Source organism: Phoca vitulina, unplaced genomic scaffold (assembly GCF_004348235.1).
Source record: "Phoca vitulina isolate PV1807 unplaced genomic scaffold, GSC_HSeal_1.0 scaffold5, whole genome shotgun sequence".
NCBI classification, from domain to species: Eukaryota; Metazoa; Chordata; class Mammalia; order Carnivora; family Phocidae; genus Phoca; species Phoca vitulina.
The window spans coordinates 74276965-74299022 of NW_022589708.1; the positions used below are offsets into that span (position 1 = coordinate 74276965).

The following is a 22058-nucleotide window of genomic DNA, read 5'->3' on the forward strand; positions in this document are numbered from 1 at the left end:
TAAAGAGAATCAAGAGTACACTTATCATGATGAGCACTGAGTAATGTTTAGAATTATTAAATCATTATATTGTATACCTGAAACTAATATAACACTGAATGTTAATTTTACTTCAATAAAAAAATATAGACACCTGGAAAAAACATGGGCCTTTTAAATATATTGCTTCATGGCTCAGAATATGGTCTAGCTTATAAATATTTCATCTTAGCTTGTACAGAATGATTAAATTAGGTCAAATTCATAGTGTTCAAACTTCTACATTCTTATTTTCTGTCCAATTATTCTATCAGTTATGGAAAGGAACTAAAATGTCCCAACTGAAAGTATAGATTCCTCTCTATCTCTTTGAAGTTCTATCAGTTTTGCTTCATGTATTTTGAAGTACTGTTATTAGGTGTATAAATGTTTAGGATTGTTACATTGTCTTGATTGATCTCTTTTTCATTAAGAAATTACCTTTTTATTTCCTTCTTTGATCTAAAATCTATTTTGTCTGATACTAGCATGACCACTTCAGCTTTTTTTACTGTTTCTGTATCTTTTTCCATCCTTATAACCTATTTGTGTCTTCATATTTAAAGTGTGTTTCTTGTAGGCAGTTTGTAGTCTTGCTTTGTTATCCAATCTGATAATATCTGCCTTTATACTGAATGTTTAAAGCATTTATATTTAATGTGTTTATTGATGTGTTTTGGTGTAAACTTACCATCTTTTTATGTATTTTCCATTTTTCCTAATAAACTTTGTTTCCTTGTTTTCTGTTGTTCTGACTTCTTTTGGATTAATTTTTGTGAATTCCATTTCATCTCCTTGTTGGCTTCTTAGCTTTAATTTTTTTTTTTTTTTTAAGAATTTGTTTAGGTTTTATACCATACATCTTCAGGTTAGTATAGTCTGCCTTCAAGTGATATACTAATTCACACACAGTATAAAAAACTTAATAGTATACTTCCATTTCTCTCCTTCTGACTTTTGGACTATTGTCATACATGTTACTTTTACTTATGTTAAAAACCCCATACCATATTCATATTTGTGTTTGAACATTTTTAAAAGTGATTTAAATAGCAAAAGAAATACTTTTTGGGTTTGGTTTTTTTTTTTTAAGATTTTTGTTTGTTTATTTGTCACAGAGAGACTGAGCAAGCAGGTGGAGCGGCAGGCAGAGAAAGAAGCAGGTTCCCTGATGCGGGACTCAATCCCAGAACCCTGGGATCATAACCTGAGCCAAAGGCAGACGCTTAACCAACTGAGCCACCCAGGTGTCCCAGCAAGAGAAACACTTAAATCTTTACCCATATATTTATTATTTCCAGTGATCTTCTATCCTTTGTGTAGATTCACATTATTATTTGTTGTAATTTCCTTTCTGCCTGAAGGACTTCCTTTAAAACTTCTTGTAGTGCTAATCTGCTGGTAATGAACTCTTTCAGCTTTTATATATCTCAAAAAATCTTCATTTTACCTTTACTTTTGAAAGTTATTTTTGCTTGGCATAAAATTTTAGGTTTATAGTTTATTTCTTTCAGCAATTTCCATTGTCTTCTTACTTGCATTGTTTTAATGTGGAATTACTGTTATCTTCACCTTTATGACTTTAATGTGTCTTTTTTCATCTGGCTGCTTTGAAGATCTTTTTATTACCAAATTTGAGCAATTTGATTGTGATGTCTCATTTCTTCATGGTTCTTGTGCTTGGGGTACTTTGAGCTTCTTGGATCTGTAGGCTGATAGTAAGATGATCAGCAAACTATGGTCTATAGGCCAAATCTAGTCCTCTGCCTGCTTTTATAAAGTTTTATTGGGAAGTAGCCATGCCCATTCACTTAAAAATTCCCTGTGATTACTTTAAAGTTACAAGAGCAGAAATGAAGAGTTGCAATGGAGATCAATGTGGACCCCAAAGAATATAAAATATTTTCCATTTTGTCCTTTACAAGAAAAGTTTCCTGGTTTATAGTCTACATCAAATATAGAAAATTTTTAGCTATTGTTTTTTCAAATATTTTTTTCTGGACGACCTCCTTGCCTTCTGTTGCTTCCAATTATACATATATTAGATAACTTGAAGTTATCCAAAGCCTCATTGAATCTATATTTTTGTTTCATACATTTTCCTGTTAAATTTTGGGTATTTTTAGAAATTATTTTGTCTTCAATTTACTACTGCAATATCTATGTCATTAATTTTTCCTTCTGCAGTGTTGAATCTGCATTACTGCAATCTAGTAAATTTATTATCTCAAAAATTGTAGTTTTTAATCCATAGAATTTCTATTTAGAAATTTTTTATATCTTTTATTTACCTACTTACCATTTGAACATAAAGAATAGAGTATACTTTTTCAACATCCTTATCTGCAAATTCTAACATTTATGTTGGTTGGGGGTTGGATTTAATTGATTTATTTACTTCCTTATTTTGGGTAGTATTTTTCTGCTTTTTTTGCATGCCTGGTAATTCTGGATTGGATGTCTGATATCATTAAATTTACCTAGGTGATGGATATTTTTATATATATTCATATATATTATATATATATTCATATATATATAATATATATGAATATTTTTTCTTTACATGTTTTTTATTTTTAAAAAAAAATTTAGTGAAGTAGTTGACACACAATGCTACATTGTTTCAAGTGTAAAACATAGTGATTCAACAAATCTATACATTATGCTATGCTCACAAGTGTAGCTACCATTAGTCACCATACAATACTATTACAGTACCATTGACTATATTCCCTATGCCTGTACCTTTTATCCCCATGATTTATTCATTCCACAAGTGGAAGCCTGTATCTCTCACACCCCTTCACCCACTTTGCCCATCCCCCTACCCCCCCACCCCTCTGGCAACCTTCAGTGTGTTCTCCATATTGATGGGTCTGTTTCTGCTTTTTGTTTGTTCATCTATTTTTTAGATTCCACATATAAGTGAAATCATATGGTATTTGTCATTCTCTGCCTGACCTATTTCACTTAGCATAATACCCTCTAGGTCCATCCATATTGTTGTCAACGGTTGATGACATACTTTTGTTTATAGCTGAGTAATATTTCATTGTGTGTGTGTGTGTGTGTATATATATATATATATATATACCACATCTTCTTTATCCATTCTTCTATGGATGGACAGTTGGCTTGCTTCCATGTCTTGGCTATTGTAAATAATGCTGCAGTAAACATAGGGGTGAATATATTTGTTTGAATTAGTGTTTTTGTTTTCTTTGGGTAAATACCCAGTAGTGGAATTACTAGATTATATGGTATTTCTATGTTTAATTTTTTGAGAAACCTCCATACTGTTTTCTACAGCGGCTGCACCACTTTGCATTGCCACCAACAGTGCACAGGGTTCCTTTTTCTTCATATCCTCTTCAACACTTGTTTGTGTGTGTGCGTGTGTGTTTATGACTTTAGACATTCTGATAGATATAAAATGATATTGTGATTTTGATTTGCATTTCCATGATGATTAGTGATATTGAGCATCTTTTCATGTGTTAGTTGGCCATTTGTATGTCATCCTTAGAAAAATGTCTTCCCATTTTTAATCAGATTATTTGGTTTTTTGGTGTTGAGTTGTAGAAGTTTTTAAATGTATTTTGGATATTTACTCCTTATTGGATGTATCGTTTGCAAATATCTTCTCCCATTCAGTAGGTTGCTTTTTTGTTTTGTTGATGGCTTCCTTTGCTGTGCATAAAAGCTTTTTATTTTGTATTACCATGTTCTTGAGTTTTGTTCTGGAACACAAGCAAGTTAACTGGAAACAATTTAATCCTCGTGGATCTGCATCTTAATATTTATTAGGAAGGACAGGAGTTGTACTAAGTCCAAGGATAATTTTTCTCCAGTACCAAGACAAAAACTTCTATGTATTCTACCCAATGTTCCATGAGTCTTGAGGTTTTCCAATTTGGCATCAGCTGTGTTTTTAAACCAGTTTCTTACATTCTTTCCTAAAAACAGCTTTACTCCAGGAAATTTAGGTTACAGGACAAAATATGTTTTTTCCACATTTTTTTCTTCTCTAGTCCTTTATCTGTAAGTCTTCCTGGCAAGCATAAAAATAACTGATATATTTAGAACCAAAAGAACAAAGATTTGTTTTTGTTGTTCAACCATCTCCTAACCCCAAGGTGTACCTTTGTTTGACCCTAGGGATTTTATATTATTAAGATTTCCTCTAAGAAAATTGTATGTGGTTTATTAAAATTTATTTTGACCAGAGTCTGGGTGGAGATGTAAAGATGCAGAGTTTATCATATGAAATTATATTTAAAATACTACAACCTAAGTATTGAAAATATTTTTATTTCTTTTAAAAATTGCTTCTGGTCCTTTTTCATTGGATAATTTTGGTCTTTATAATTTTTTATAACAAATATTCTATATTTGAGTTCTACACATTTATATTTAATGAGTTTTCTTTTCAAATAATATCCCATACTTTCACAGTCATTTCTTTTAGAAGTAGAAGAAATAGAATTTTTCCAGCTCCAGGAAAACATTTTGGCTTTATAACTGTTTCAAACTACAAGCATATTTCATAATGTCACGTTTTTAGATTTGGAACAATGTACTATCATAACTTTCTTGCTTTGCTTTCTTTTAGGTGTTTTGGTTTCAGTGTTTAAATGCTTTGATCCATTCCTTCATTCTTTTCTGGATGCCCATGAAAATGCTGGAGCATGGTAATGGCTTCATTGTTTCATATATCCAACAAAGAGCATGTTTTTCTCACTGGGGCCAATATTTCTGTGTTTGTGTGTGTGTGTGTGTGTGTGTGTGTGTGTGTGTGTATGTGTTTGTCTCCATGGAAAGAACTGAAGGCAAAAAAAAAAAAAAGGAATTTAAAAATATTTACCTATATGTAATATTACAATTTGGTTGAGATTTAACAGTTGATCTTTAGAACACATTTTCTTTGTCTTTGACATATATAAATTGAAAATTAGTGATTTTATTGTTAATTTGTAATAAATATTTGAGTCAGAAGGTCTGACAGAAAACACAACAGTTCTAATGAATTATAGATACCTTCTGTAAGTTTGAAATTTGTCTGTTTCTTGTTTCACTTCCCAAACTCCACGCTTCAATTTAGATTATAACACAAGTTCAGTATACTTTATTATTAGACCAAGTCTCCTTTCCTGATGTACAATTAAAAAAAAACCACAAACATTATGTGTGAAGTGTTTCTACAGACTGACCTGAGTCTAAAACATCTAAATGTAGGACACATACTTATGAAGTATGCTATTGCTGTATAATGGGTTCACAGCCACAAATTAAGGTATAAAGTGTAATTATTTTTCTTTAATCAGATTTAATTTTCATTGGGTATTACTAGCAATATGTCTTTTATTGTGGACATATTTTTTTAAACATTGAGTTTGAGTTGCATGTGTTTGTGTTTGTTGGTATTTAAAAGAATGGATCTGCCATTAATATAGCTAAAGCCCTTCCTTGTAAAGAAAATGGGCAAAACTTTCAAATGATGACAAATACAGCAAAATCACAACCTTACAAAAAGTTCCTTTTGGGATCGAAGTGTGAGGGGCTCTTTGGATCTGCTCTCCAACCAAATAAGCCAAACTGGTCAAAACTATAAAAACACAACTCTGGATATTGTCCTAAAGACAAATGAAGAAACATTTATTCAAGCAAATCTACTGCAACTCAGTAAGAATGTCAAAAGTCTGTGACATTGTAGCCATGACCTACTCCTTCACTCTCTTATTCACAACCTGCCTGATGGAAGCTCCATTGCAGGCAGATAGGGTAAGGGTGTAGGACTACTAGTCTTCTCAATTATCAATCAGGGTTACCATATCTCACAGGAGGGGCAGGTTACCAGCATTTCTCGTCCCCCCCAACTCTGAGGTAAAGAGGCAAAATTCCTGATGAGTGTGGCCAAGAGGTTAGAGCTCCCCTTTTCCAGTCAACTTATATCCATCAGACAGAGTCTCTACCACAGGCATTACAGGCTAAGAATATTGGGTTCCTGATCACTTTCACCACAGCTTGCTTGTAAGGCAGAGAATCTCTAAGAGATTGTTGGGAAGGCAAGCCAAGAAGACCAGTGACTACAACTTCACTATCACCAAGAGTAGTGGCAGTAAGATTTTGCCTATGGTGAGAGGTAGTACATAAGAAGAGATAGCTCCAAAACTCTTCCCAAAGGAAGTGACTATTTGAAACAGACTAGGGGGAGAGTTCAAGTCTAGGGATGTTCTCAAAAATAATAACTCTTCCTCATTGAGACCAATAAGCTAAATCATAGGCCTACTAATTTATCAGAATGAACCAGAGACAGAGACATAAAAATAGCTCTCCTGAGGTGAGAACAAACCTCAAAGACTTGTCTCAAAATTATCCAAGCCTGAATTTAATTGTCTCAGCCTGCTGTACAATTTATGCCCCAGAACATTGTCAAAAACCATAGACTAACCCCTGGGTAATTAGTGGACCTTAACAGCTGGTATAATGCCAAATGAGTCAGATAGCTTGATGGAGAAATCAGCGAAAAACATAGGACAGACCGGATAACACCAAGGGGGCTTTGCTTGCCCAGCGCTGCACCTTCCAAGGTGCAGTACCAAGGTTTAACCCTGGGGAAAGAGACTTCACTAAAATAGCCAGCCGAATCACAAAACAAATAAACAAGCATCAAAGCAAATATATGCCTTAAAGGGAGGGGGGGATTAGTGTCCAGAGTAGCTACAATATATTATGTAAAATTTCCAGTTTTCAACAACAACCAAAAAGTACAAGACACACAAAGAGACAGGACTGCATGAGCCACACACCAAGAAGTAGGTAACAGAAACTACCTGTGAGAGGCCCTACATGTCAGATTTAACAAAGAGTTCAAATTAGCCAATATAAACATGTTCAAAGTGCCAAAAGAAATGCATAAAGGTATGAAGGCATAAAGGCACATCAAAGATTGCCAATTAAGAGAGAGAAATTCTAATAAAGAACCAAATGAAAATTCTGGGGTTGAAAATTTTAATAATAATAAAAAAAGAACAATTCATTAGAGTGACTCAATGGTAGATTTGAACTGGAAGAAGAAATTATGAAACCTGATCTTACATTAATAGAAAGTATGCAATTTGAAGACCAGAGAGAAAGTAGAATGAAGAAACATGAACACAGACTCAAAAAATGTGAGAAGCCTTTAAACACACCAATCTAGGCATATGGGAATATAAGAACAAGAGCAGAAAAAGAATGAAGTAGAAAAAATATTCAGGGAAATGGTAGCTAAAGAGCTTCAAATTAGCTTAACAACATTAATGTGTACATCCAAGGGGGCTCAGTGAACTTTAAATGAGATAATTGCAAAGAGATCTATATCCAGACACATTGTAGCAAAAATGTTGAAAGCCAGAAACAATGGAATAATACTGAAAGCAGCAAAAGAAAAATGACTCAGGTACAAAGGAGCTCCAATAAGATTTTCAGATGACTTCTCATTACACACAAAAAAATGGAGGCCAGAAGGCAGTGGGATGACAAATTCAAAGTGCTGAGAGAAAAAAATACCTGTCAACCAAGAAACTTATGCCCAGCAAAATAATCTTTCAAAAATGAAGGCAAAATAAAGACATTTCCATATAAACAGAAAAATGAGAGGATTTGTTACTATAATACAAACTTCTCAAGAAATATTAAAGGAAGTTCTTCAGATTAAAAATAAGTAAACCCAGTCCACAAAGAGCCTTGGCAAAGGTTATTATATAATCATGTAAGATAGTGTAAATGCATATTTCTTCTGTCTTTTCATAACTGATTTAAAACAAATTTCATAAAATAGTATAGATGCAAAATCTTCATCAAAATATCAACATACCAAAACTAGAAATATATATAAGGTTATATATAAACACTAAATGGCATTATGCCAAGAATGCAAAATTGGTTTAACATCCAAAAATAATGTAATACATCATAACAGTAAAGGATAAAAACTACATGATCGTCTCAATAAATTCAGAAAAAGTATTTGACAAAAGCCAATACATCTTCAGGATAAAAGCAGTCAACACCGTAGGAATAGAATGGATCTTCCTCAACTGATAAAAAAAATCTACAAAAAACACAGTTAACATTTTGCTTAGTGGTGAAAGCCTGAATGCTTTCCCCTAAAATCAAGAACAGGACAAAAATATCATTTCCAACATTCCTATTCACTATTGTACTGGAAATTTTAGGCAGTGCAGTTGGGCATAAAAATGCAATAAAAATCATCCAGATTAGAAAAGTAAAAGTAAAATGATCTCTATTTGCATATGACATGATATATATAAAATGCTGAAATTATATGTTATAAAAATAAAATGCTAAAATTAAAATACTATTAGAATAAAGTTTCAGGGTACAAGATTAATATACAAAAATCCATTTTATTTCTATACAACAGAAATAAGACAGAAAGTGACATTAAGAAAACAATTATATTAACTACTGAAGAAAAATGAAGAAAGTACTTATAAATTTAACAAAGGTGCAAAATTTATACTTTGAAAATTGCAAAACGTTGTTGGAAGACATTAAGAAGGCTTAAATGAATGTAAAGATAGCCCATGTTTGTGGATTGGATGATGCGATAATGATAAGCTGGCAATACTTCTCAAATCAATCTAGAGGCCCAATTAAATCCTTTTCAAAGTCCCAGCTGAATTTTTAGAAAGGGACAAGCTGATTCTAAAATTTGTATGAAAACATAAGTGACTCCGAATAGCTAAAACAATCTTTGAAAAGAAAAACAAAGTTGGAGAACTCACACTTCTTGATTTCAAAACTTACTCCAAACCTGCAATTAATCAAGACAATGCAATATTGGTAAAGTGTGTGTGTGTATCCCAATGAATAAAATTGAGAAATAAACCCTCGTATTTATTATTAAGTGATATTTAGCAAGTACACCAGTGCAATTCAATGGAGGGTGGGAAGGAATAGTCTTTTTGAAAAACAGTTCTGAGATAAGTGGATATTCATTTACAAAAGAATAAATCTGGATGTGTACCAGACACAAAACACACAGTAAACTCAAAACAGATTATAGAACTAAATGTAAGAGCTAAAAGTATAAATATATCTTAGAAGAACGTATAGGGATAAATATTTTTGACTTTGGTTAGATGAAGATGCTTAGATGTATGACGCCACAACATAAACAACACAAAAATAAGTAAATGGGACTTAAAACAAACAAACAAACAAACGAAAAAAGCTTGTGCATCAGAAGACACCATTAAGAAAGTAAAAATATAGACAAGATCAATGAAATCAAGAGCTGGTTCTTTGAAAAGATAAACAAAATGGATAAACCTTTAAGAAAAAAAAAAAAAAAAGAAAGCACTCAAAGTCCAAAATGAAGGAGGAGAAATACCACCACCACCACACAAATACAAAAATGTGAGAATATTATGAAATATTATATACCAACAAATTGGACAACCTAGAATAAATGGATAAATTCCTAGAAATATACAATCTTCCAAACTGAATCTAGAAGAAATAGAAAATTTAAACAGACCAATTACTAGTAAAGAAATTGAATCAATAATCAAAAATCTCTCAACAAAAATAAAGTCCAGGACCAGACAGCTTCACAAGTGAATTGTACCCAATATTTAAAGAAGAGTTAATACCTATTTTTTTCTTTTTTTTTTTTAAGATTTTATTTCTTTATTTGACAGAGAGAGAGAGCACAAGCAGGGGGAGTGGCAGGCAGAGGCAGAGAGAGAAGCAGGCTCCCCGCTGAGCAGGGAGTCTGATGTGGGGCTCGATCCCAGGACCCCAGGATCATGACCTGAGCCAAAGGCAGTCGCTTAACCAACTGAGCCACCCAGGCGCCCTAATACCTATTTTTGTACCCAATATTTAAAGAAGAGTTAATACCTATTTCTCAAAATAGTCCAAAAAAATAGAGGAATAAAACGTCCAAATTCATTCTATGAAGCCAGTATTGCTCTGATACCAAAACCAGAAAAATACACTACAAAAAACGAAAACTACATAACAATAGTAACCATCAACAAAAGGCAACCTAGTGAATGGGAGAAGATATTTGCAAATGATGTATCTGAAAAGTAGTTAATATCCAAAAAATATAAAGAATTTATGCAACTCAACATAAAATAAAAAGCAATCTGATTAAAAACGGGCAGAGGACCTAAATAGACATTTTTCCAAAGAAGACATACAAATGGCCGACTGACACATTAAAAGATGCTCAGCATCACTAATCATCAGGGAAATGTAAATCAAAACCACAATGAGATATCACTTCATACCAATCAGAATGGCTAATCCCCAAAAGACAAAAAATAAGTGTTGGTGAGGATATGGTGAACAGGGTGCCCTATGCACTGTTGATGGGAATGCAAATTGGTGCAGCCACTGTGGAAAGCAGTATGGAGGTTCCTCAAAAACTAAACATATAGATACGATATGACACAATTATTCCACTACTGGGTATTTACCCAAAGAAAACAAAAACACTAATTTGAAAAGATATATGCACCTTTATGATTATTGCAGCATTACTTATAATAGCCAAGATATAGAAGCAACCCAAGTGTCCATTCATAGGTGACTAAAGAAGATGTGGTAGACTTACGTACACACAATGGAATATTACTCAACCATAAAAAAGAATGAGATCTTGCCATTTGTGACATCTGGATGGACATAGAGGGTGTTATGCTAAGTGAAATAAGTCAGACAGAGAAAGACAAGTACTAGATGATTTCACTTACATGTGGAATCTAAAAACAAAACAACTGAACAGAGAAACAAAAAAGCAGACAAATACAGAGAATAAATTCGTGGTTGCCAGGTGGAAGGAAGATGGGGGATGGGTGAAATAGATAAAGGGGATTAAAAGGTTCAAACTTCCATTTATAAAATAAGTCATAAAGGTGAAATATATAGCATAGAGAATATAGTCAATAATACTGTAATAATCTTGTATTGTGACAGATGGTGACTAACCCTTATCATAGTGAGCAGTGAATAATGGATAGAATTGTCTAATGTTTTATACCTGAAACTAATAAAACATTGTATGTTAATTATACTTCAATAGAAAAATGAAAATACAACCCACGGAATGGAACAAAGCATTTGCCCATTATATTTATAACAAAGATTTCTATCTGGGATATTTAAAGAATGCTTACAACTTAACAGTAAAAAGACAAAAAGACCCAATTTTTTAAAACATACAAAAGATTTGAATAGACATTTCCCGCCAAAGGATATACAAATAACTAATACATGAAAAGATGCTCAACATCATTAATCATTAAACAAATGCAAATTAAAACCACAATGAGGTACTACTTCATGTCCATTAGGTTGGCTATAATCAAAATGACACATAGCAATAAGTACTGGCAAGGATGTGGGGACTGGAACACTCATACACAGCTGGCAGGAACGTAACATGGTGTAGCTGCTTTGGGAAACAGTCTGGTACTTCCTGTAATGGGTAAGCATTGAGTTACCATATTATCCAGCAATTACACTGCTAGGTATATGCTCAAGAGAAATTAAAATCTACGCCCACAGAAAAATTTGTAAACATAGCAGCATTATTCATAACAGCCCAGAGGTTCATTAATCAATGAATGGATATACAATGGATGTGTGCTACATCCATACAATGGAATAGTGTTAGTTAATAAAAAGGAATGAAGTACTGATCATGCTACAACAGTGATGAATCTTGAAAACATTATACTAAATGAAAGAAGCCAGTCACAAGGACCACATAGTGTGTGAGTCTATTTACAGGAAATGTCCAGAACAGGCAAATACATAGAGACAGAAAATAGATTAGTGTCACCTAAGGCTGGGGGGATGGAGGGATGGCAGTGACAGCTGAGGGGTCTGGGGTTTCTTTTTGGGGGGGGAATGAAAGTGTTCCAAAATTGATTATGCTGATAGTTACAAGACTCTGTTAATATACTAAAAGCCATTGAACTGTACATTTTAAGTGTGTGGATTTATGGTATGTAAATTATATCTCAATAAATCTGGTAAAAAAAAAAAAGTTAGTGAAGACTTAACTTCATAATATATCAAATAGTCCAGGGGAAAGAATGCTCACTATACAATAAATAGAATATATTTGGGGGATCATAGATCATCCTCAAAATATAGAATGGGATCTGAACCACTGTAGTAATAACGAATGCAAATCCAGAACCAGAAATACCGTGGTTTTACTAAATTAGTATTTTACAGAAATTGTTGTTACTGTCAAGTATTAAATAAGCTAATTCTTTTTAAAACATTCATTTTTTGGCATTTTTCTCTGAGATTCATGAAAATTTTCAATCTCATGACACTTAACATGTTCCCCAGTGCACACACACATACTCGCAACACCCCCATATTCTCTATAAGGAATAAACAATTACTAATTATTTGTGCTTTCTGGGACAGAGAACTAATTAAATAAAATAATCTTTGCCAATTTCCTTAAAAGTTAATGGGACTGAATTATTTAACTGCTCACAACACCTGGTGCAGTTTTTTGGCACTAATAGGTTTAACACATGTTCAAGTTTAAAGGTATTTTCTATACAACAGGCAGGCAAACTACATAATCACAAACTCTCACTCACCATTGTGAAGTTATGTGAAGTGACAACCAGTGTTTCCAGGTTCCTACTTTGTAAATTCAGCCTAAATGTGTCATACCAAATGTAACTGACCAGGTGTACATTATCTACATAGTGTTCTTCATGTTATAACTTGTATCACATGAAATCTGTTAATACAAGACATTAATAACGAGAGAGAGAGAGAGAGAGAGAGAGAGAGAGAGAGGATCCATCTTCTACGAATCCATTTTCTACTAATTACAGCAGTTCCCAAACTTATGTTAGAATCGGTGGAAGATTTTTTTTTTTTTTTAATTCCAAAGCCCAGACCATTCCCAAACCAACTGAATCACAATCTCCGTGGTTAGGCCACAGGCATCAGTAGCTTATGAAGCTCACCAGAATATTCCAAAGTACAGACAAGTTTGGGAATTACTGCTCCAGTACAAGTGCAAACAGGCAAGGAATGATGATTTTCCATATTTCAAAAATGTTCACATTTTTTTAATGCTTTACTATGCTTTGTATTCTATATATTAATTATATTTCTGGTGATTTACAGCTAATGAAAATTTTATTCTAAAAGGTCATTATAATTATTTAAAATTTAGGATGTATTTTCCATTTTTAATTTACTTACAACACTGTCACTGACCTGTTCAATATCACATTTTTTTTTTTTTTTTTACCCTCTTTGAGTTCTCAGAGATTGGGGTGGTCTTATGCAAGTTGCAGCTGGGTATGTCCAGCAGCTGTGGTAGTAGAGGCTCTTCGGGCAGGAAAGCAGGAGTGGTGATGGGGGCAGGGATCAAGACCCGGGCATGAGATCCTCACAGAAAGGTCTTGGAAAAAGGTTCTGTTGCCATAGAAGCCCATTGTATGGGGAGGCCATTTGCAACTTGGGTATATATAAATCAGGGACTGTAATTTTACTTGTATGATGGTTTCTTATCAAATAATCTTAAATTAGAAATTCAGTGTGAATAATTTTACCCCATTTTATCCTGTATCACTGATTGTTTACATCACTAAAATATTTATACACTAGCTCTTTGTGATTTTATTTTGCATTTTTCTGATGACTAATGATATAGACCCTCATTCATGTGATTGTTTGTCATTTGTATACCTTCTCTGAAGGAGCTTTTTTTTTTAAGTCCTTTGCCCCTTTTTTAATTGAATTATTTTCTTAGGGAGTTGCAAGAGTTCTTTCTAGATAAGAATCCTTTTTCATGTGTACGTTGTAAGTTTTTCCCTTAATCTATGCCTTGACTAATTAATATTATTAAAATCAGAAGTATTAAATTTTAAGCACAATTTATCGAAACATTTTTATGGTCTGTGCTTTTCTTTTTGCCCTAAGAAATCTTTGCCCACCCCAAGGTTACAAAGACTTAATGCTGTTTTCTTTTAGAAGTTTTCTCTTCTTAGGTTTTATGTTTAGTTTTCTGATCTATTTTAATTTTTGTTTATGGTTTGATGTCAAAGTTGAGATTTATTTTTTGCATATTGATGTCCAATTGTTACAGTACCTTTTGTTGAAAAGATTATGTTTTTCCCATGAAATTATGTTGGCATCTTTGAAACTGTATGTATGGATCTATATCTGAAATCTGTTTCACTGATTTGATGATTTCACTGATGAAATATGTCTATTTCATTGATCTAGATGTCTATTCTTGGACCATACTGTCTTGATAACTGTACTTTACATTTAAATCCTGAACCAGGTAGTATAACTTCTCTGAAAAAAATTTGGCTATTCTAGGTCCTTTGAATTTCAATATAAATTATTAAAAATCAGCTTTTCAAATTCTAATTAAAAATATTGGGATTTGGATTGCAATTGCATTTAATCTATAGATTAACATCAGGAGAATTGGAAAATTGACATTTTAACATTACCGAGTCTTCCAGTTCATAAATATAGTATCTCTCTCCAATGATTTAAGTTTCTTTCATTTCTCTCAGGAATGTTTTGGAGTTTTTAATGTACAGTCTTGGCACATCTTTTGTTAAACTTATCCATCAGCATTCAAGTTTTGAATGCTACTATAAATGGCATTTTTAGATCTTATTTTCCAATTTTTCGATGTTCCTATATAGAAATACCTTTTATTTCTTACAATAACTTGCATCCTGTGTCCTTGCTAAATTTGCTATTTGTTCTAGTAGCTATTTTTTTTGCTTTATTAGGATTTTCTATATATACAACCATGTTGTCTGTGAATAAAGAGAGGTTTACTTCCTTTCATTTATTTTTCTTGCACTGATGCAGAATCTACGACCTCCAGAACAATGTTAAATAAAAGTAGTGAGTGTGGACATGTTTGCTTTTTTCCTCTTAGGAGGAAAAAAAATTTTTTTTTACCATTAATCATGATGTTAGCTTTTTCACAGATGTCTTTTTCCTCTTCTGGGACTCCAACTACACATCTGTTGGAACTCTTGGTATTTTCCCACCTCTCTGTTCATTTATACCATCTTTGTTTTCTCTTTTGGTTCATTTTTAGTTTCTTTTGCCATGTCTTTAAGTTCACTGATCTTTTATTTAACACTCTCTGAAGTTAATATCAAACCAGTGACATTTTCCTTCCATATGTTAATACTCTTCATCTCTAGAAATTCTAATTAGTTCTTTACCTCTTTCCTTTCTCTCATTTTTTTCAAATGCCTGAGTGTAATTGTGATACTTATAATAGCTATCTTAGAGATTTTTCTGCTAATTCCAACATGTCTGTTATTTCTGTGTTGGTTCTATTACGAATTTTCCCCTGCTATGGGTCAAAATTTTGCTTCTTCACATATATAATTTTATAATGGATACTGGGCATTGTGAATTTTATGCTGCTGAATGTTTTTTGTGGTATACATTTAAATATGGACTTTGTTTTGGCCGGCAGTTACATTCCCTATAAATAGTTTGATCCTTCTAAGATCTGTTTTTCTTTGAGTCTCTTAGAGTATCTTTTACTATAGAAGTAATTTAGTTCCTATACAAAGGTTGTCTCTTCTTGGGTGTCTACTGAATGCTTCATATATTGAATGATGTCTCTTTATTTTGGCTCATGGAAATTTGAGTAAATCCTAGCTTTATATTAGATCTGGCAATTTTCAACTTGCAGTTCTGTGGTAATTTGGTTTTCCACAGTAATTGCTTGTTGGTGACCTTGTGAAGTTTCTCAGTACACATATGCAGATTGGCATTCAACCAAAGACTTATGAAGACCCCATGTGACTTTCTGGAGCTAATTCTCAGCATTGTTCTCTCATTTCCAGTGTTCACTTCTGCAAATTCCAGCCATCTTGGCCTCTCTAAAATCCAATCTCTGTCTCATCACCAGAAATTGCCTCCAAGTATGAACCAAGGGCAGTGGTAGGTGTCACCTGTTTACCCTTCTCTCAGGGATCACAACCCTGTGCTGCTTTTTAGCCAGTGTCTGAAAAAATTATTTCATATGTTTTGTTCAACTTTCTAATTGATTATAGCAAGAGGGAAATTACTGTTGCCTCTTCATAGGTAGAAGGAAAAGTCCTGGTCTTTCTAATTTTTTTTTCTTTTGTCACTAGTCTGTCATGTACTGAGAAAGGTAAGGTAAAGTCTGCTACTACTAATATATTTGTTTCCCTTTTAATTTCTCATAATTTATAGTTTAGAAATGTATTTTATTTGTTGCACCAATATTTCTAGTTGTTTCATATTTGTTGCAACCTATAGCATTTGGCATTACAAAGTTCTCTTTGTCTTGTTTCATTCTTTTCAGCCTCAGTTTCTTCTTAATATCATTTTTGTGCTTTGAATTTGTATTTTCCATGCCTGTAATTTACTTTTCAAACTTTATGAATTACTTTTTTTAGGTCTGTTGCTTGTATATAGCATAGAATTGGGTTTTGTTTTTGAGACGCAATTAGAGAGTCATTTTTTAAAAAACGGGTTTTTGTTTGCAATATCTCATTTGACTGCATTTTCTGTTTTAATATACTTTTCTAATCTTTATGTGCCTGGCTTTCTTTGTGGGTTTTTGTGTGTTGTCTTGTGGTATTCAGGAAGGTTTGAATTTTTTTTCTTATGCTTATTTTTATTATAAGTTTATATAGACAGTGCTCTGTTTCTTTGGACAAATCCATTGGTTTCCAAGTATGATAAAATTATGTTTCCAATCCTTCCATCTCCCTTCCCTTTCCTCTAACAACCCATTATCTTGAACATGGCATACTTGTATACTTTATATAAACTTGTAATTCCATTACTTGATTGTTAGCTTTGAATATTCTTTATTGACTCTCAATTACAGATGAGAAAATCTGCAGACTTACTCTACTTCCCATCTAATTAACCTGTATCCCCGGATCTTATATAAATTGCATCATACCCACAGTGTCTGGGCACTGAATAATTATAAGCAGATTGATTGTTTTAGCACCATATTTTTTGTTTTTGCTTTATTTTAATTCTATAGTTAAATATATAAAATGCTCACAATAAGTTTTTTTGCTCTGGCTTCTCCAATCATTTCTTTGTTGGCTGGTTGTAATAGGTTTTTTTTTTTTTTTTTTAATTCCTTGGTGAGTATACTTTAATAAGTTTTGGTGCTCTTCTGTTAATTTGCTTTCAAACAATTTTTCTTTTTTCAGTTTAAAGATTTATTTATTTATTTATAGCATGGATGGGGAGAGGGGCAGAGGGAGAGGGAGAGAGAGAATCTCAAGCAGACTCTGTGCTGAGTGCAAAGCCCAATGTGGGGCTCCATCTCACGACCCTGAGATCATAACCTGAGCTGAAATCAAGAGTGGGATGCTAAACCGACTGGGCCACCCAGGAGCCCCTGATTTCAAACCAATTTCAAACACATACATTAGACAAATTTATAGTGTAGTGAATAGTAACCACTCAAATCACATAGAATACCCTGCCTTTTTTCCTATAGTCTGTTTTTATGGATGCTGTGCCTACTTCTTTTATATCATTCCTCAAGAAATTGGATTTTTATTTCCCAGCACTGGAGGAAGGTTCTTTCAAGGAGAGTATTTTTGCTGATATTTCTGAGGTCTGTTACCCTCAGCCAGCTTGGTATTTACTTTGCCCTGGTGCTTTTATCATCACCAAGCATAGTTTCTGCTCACCTTAGCTGCTTGGAAGCCCTCACTAGCTTTCTGAGACTGTGGATTTTTTGTCTCATAGTTTCCCTGACATAGATCCTGTGGAGGTTTTCTCTGTTTGCATCATTGATTTTGTACAATATCTGGAAGGAAAAGAATTTGTTTCACATCACCATGTGCAAACTGGAAGTTTCCCTTTTGTCCCAACAAAGCTTATAATTTCTCTCTTCCCTTTGTGAATATGCATCTGGACAACATAACTTAGTATGGCCTTTCTATGCAGTTTTCTCCCTGTTTCTAGTCAATTGCAAGATTGTTCTCATCTATACTATTACCCTATTCCCATTAAAACTCACCAAGTTAAGTCTGTACACAATCCAGACTCTTGTTTGTCACTTCCCTAGCTGGTCTAACCTGGCCCACATATTTACCTCTAGTTTCTGTCAATGAGATGCCTTAATACTCCACTGCAGATAATTTTAAGAGTATGAGCCTTGTGCATTTTAGTGGGTTCTAAATCAAGAGAAAATGGAATATGTGAGCTTCTGAATTGGTATTAGGATCAGGAATTTGCACCCCCAAATTTCCATATCAACCAGGACCAGAAGCACAAGTATATATTTGAGAATTTTAAAAAGTGAAAATAAGTGAAAAAATCATCCTAATCTTGAGATAGTTTTCACCCTTTCTACAGAATGAAATTCATAAGTTATAGCAGACTTAGCAATAAGAGAATATGAAATTCCATTGTAAATTTAAATTATCTGTTAGGTTGATTATTTTAGTAATCCTGGAAAAGAAAAAGAGTGAAAAGTATGATTTTAAAATGTTTAGATCCTAGCCTTGTTTCCTAGCATCACTCATGAGATTGTTTGGGCTTTCAACTTGCCAGATGGTTTATATGCATGTAAAACTAGGTTTCATAATCACATTCATGCACTCCTTGTAATTTATTTACTCATTTTTTGCTTAATATGTCTTTGGAGAGAATAAGAAATAGAAAAATGTCACAATTGTGACAGGCCAAGCAAGCATTGTCACTTTAGAATATGACCAATTATTGAGAAACATTTTTGGTGGCCAGTATGGGTTCCTTTGATAAAAATAAATTCAAATCTATGTTTCAGACTCTATAAAGATAAAAAAAAATGACTTTTTCATTTTTCAGATATGGTCTTACAAGGGGGTCACACTACAGACTATTTGTTTCTTGGAAATTTTATTTATACGGTAAGATCACCCATATGATTCAATCACTTTTTCTAGTTTTTAATTGAAAAATTCAAGCATTATAAGAATTTCATAAATTTTAATTCTCCCTCATGCTCCAATACCTTCTCCAAGAAGGAACTATTACAATGGTTGCATATGCATGTGTGTATATGTGTGGGAGTATATATATAATTTCTAGAAATATGAAATACATTTAACAAATGTATATGTCCTCCCTTTGTTTGTACAGGTAGGGAGGTACCTTCTATGTCTTGTTTTTTCACTATACAATATGCCTTGGTGATGGCTTCAAGCCAGTCCATAAATATCTACTTCATTCTTTCAGGGCTGCTTATATGACTAACTCACCACTATTTATTTAGCCAGTCTCCTATTAGTGGACCTTAAGATTGTTCGGGGTCCTTTGCCATTGCCAACAATGCTGCAAAGATTATCCTTTATGCCCATGAGTACGTATATCTGTAGGATAAATTTCTAGAAGTGTAATTGCTGGATCAGAGAGTACTGTGAATTTTGAAAATCATTACTAAATTATCCCCTAAAAAGGTTCTTCTTATAACATCTAGTTATAAGAATATCAGTTTCCCTAAGCCCCTATGGGTGGTAGTCTTCTCACACTTTTTGATATAATACGTAAAATGGTATCCTATCAGTTTTTGCCTTGAAAAAAAGCATATTTTCATGAAAAACCACTTTCATTTCTTCTTTTGTGAAGGCTTGTTGAATTACTTTAGCAGTCCTATTATTTTGTTGGTCTTTTTATTAGTAGTAGTAGATATTTATATGTTAAGGATGTTAATTTTTTTCTCACATTTGTTACAAAAATATATTCTCAGTTTTACATTTTCACTTTTCATGGCATTTTTGTCACGCATATATTCTTCCAATTAGTTTTCTGTAGTTAAATTTATCGATATTTTGCTTTATGGCTTCTGAGTTTTGTGTCTGCCACTAATTTCTTAACTCATAATTCTAAAAATTATAGATGTGTATTTAACTGTATGTTATCCCTTTTGTATGCAAGTAGAAACATATTCCTCTGCATGTTATTCCTTTTCATTTAACAACATATGTTGGAACAAGAAACTACAAACCATTTTTCCTCATGTTTTCTTCTATGTAAGAAGCAATTTATTGGCATATTGCCTCTTTTCACTTTAGCTGGTTGTCTTTATTATTTCATGTTATTGGGTGTGGCTTTTAACTCTATATTATATAGTCCTAAACATCAAATGTGGTTAGATAGTAGTTTCTTATTTGGACATATGCATACAGCAAATTTCCTCCTTTTCAGACCTCCTCACATACAGACATGCATGCATGTATACAAATGTACAAGATAGTCCTTAAGATGCCAGAGTAAATTGATCTCATGGAATCTCTATCTCCCAAGGCAAAAAAAAAAGTATAGATAGTAAAACCACCACCAACAAATTATAGCAAAATAAATTTAGCATAGCAATTAAAGAAGGAAAGGGGACCTGACCAATGCTAAATATGAGATGCCAAAGGAGAGATGGTAGAGTTGGCAGGGTCAGCATGGTGAGATCATTAACTCAGCTTTCCTGATACACTGTTCCCAGTGCCAGTGGGTTTGAGGAAGTACTAGGCCCAAAGATAGTGCCTGGAGGAATACAGTAAACCTCCAGGGAGGTAGAGTCCACCCTAATGCTTTCAGAGAATTAAAGAAGGCCAATGGAACTAGAGCACAGTGTGAACATGTGTTGGGCAAGGGAGGTTCAGGATAATGGCAAAGATGAACTTGGAGCAGTAGGTAGAGGCCAGCGCCTGGGCACCTTTAAGGTTTTGGAATAGTTTAGATGAGATGATGGAGGCTAGCTGGGATGCTGAATCTAGAGCTAGGGAGTGGACATAAAGTGTGCTTCAAAAGTAGGACTTTAAACACTCAGTGTATATCACATATCTGTTGCACAGGAACACACACTGTGACAAAATCATACTTAATGAAACACTTAGAGCTTTTTTTTTTTTTTTTGAGATTAAGAATAAGAAAGTTGCTCAGTATTGCTGCCTCTATCCAACACTGTGGAGGAGTTACTAACCAACACAATAAGAAGATAAGAAAAGGAGCACAAGCCTTAGAAAGGGGAAAAATTGGTTTTAAATCAGAGGTGATACAAGTGTACACAAAAAATACAAAAAATTCTACAAATAAAATATTATAATTAATAAAAGAGGTTGGCAGTTTGCCGGATATCGGCCAATGTTTTAAAAACCAATTATATTTCAACATACCAGCAGCAAATATTTAGAAAATAAAAAAATATATATACTATTTTACCATAGTATCCAACAAAGGAAAAACATGAACAAATTTAACAAATGATGTCCAAGACCTCTGAGGAAAATTAGAAGACTTTATTGGAGACATTAAGAACATCTAAATGGAGAAATATACCATGCTCATTAGTTGGAATACTCAATACTATGAGGAAGTCAGCTCTCCTCAAACTGATTTATAGATTCATTATAATCCCAATCAAAAGCCCCAGATGCCTGATGGGCTATTTCTAAAATATGTATATATGAAATGCAAAAGGCCAAGAATAGCCAAAATGGTCTTTATGATGATTTCAATCTACCCTGTTCAACTGCACTTTTTATCAATAGCACTTGGATTTCTAATGAGAAAGAAATCTTCCATGCTATTTATAAAAAATGTCAATATATATATGATATAAACATGATTTTTGTCATATGTTAAAGGGCTTCTAAATACAAAACATTTATTGAAAAACTACATTCTGTCCTCAATTAAAACCTAGCAAATCCTATGACACCAGAATTCACTGGACATGGAGAACAGGGATGGGTGGGAGGAATCAGGGAGGGAGTGAGGTAACATGGATTCTAATGGAAATTTTAATACCTTTTTCCAATCTATTTCCCCTTCTCATCTCCATGCACAGTATGTAATTGTTACTGTCTGTCTGAAAGCTGGTTTGGAGACACTATCTTGGAATAAAGTGAGTATTCTTGAGGGTATTTCCTTAATCCAGTATAGTTGTTTGCATGTTGATTTACTTTTAAGGTTTAGAAAAGTAGTAAGCATTTTTT

General features: G+C 33.2%; 1 protein-coding gene across 1 annotated transcript in view; it reads left to right on the forward strand.

Annotated features, from left to right (window-relative positions):
• Positions 1 to 22058, forward strand: part of LOC116631258 (phospholipid-transporting ATPase IB-like) — a 179908-nt gene that overhangs the window by 147107 nt on the left and 10743 nt on the right. Inside the window, 3 exon segments of the mRNA XM_032402448.1 lie at positions 4632 to 4712; positions 18916 to 18977; positions 21911 to 21967. Of these exon segments, the coding sequence (XP_032258339.1) occupies positions 4632 to 4712; positions 18916 to 18977; positions 21911 to 21967 (200 nt within the window).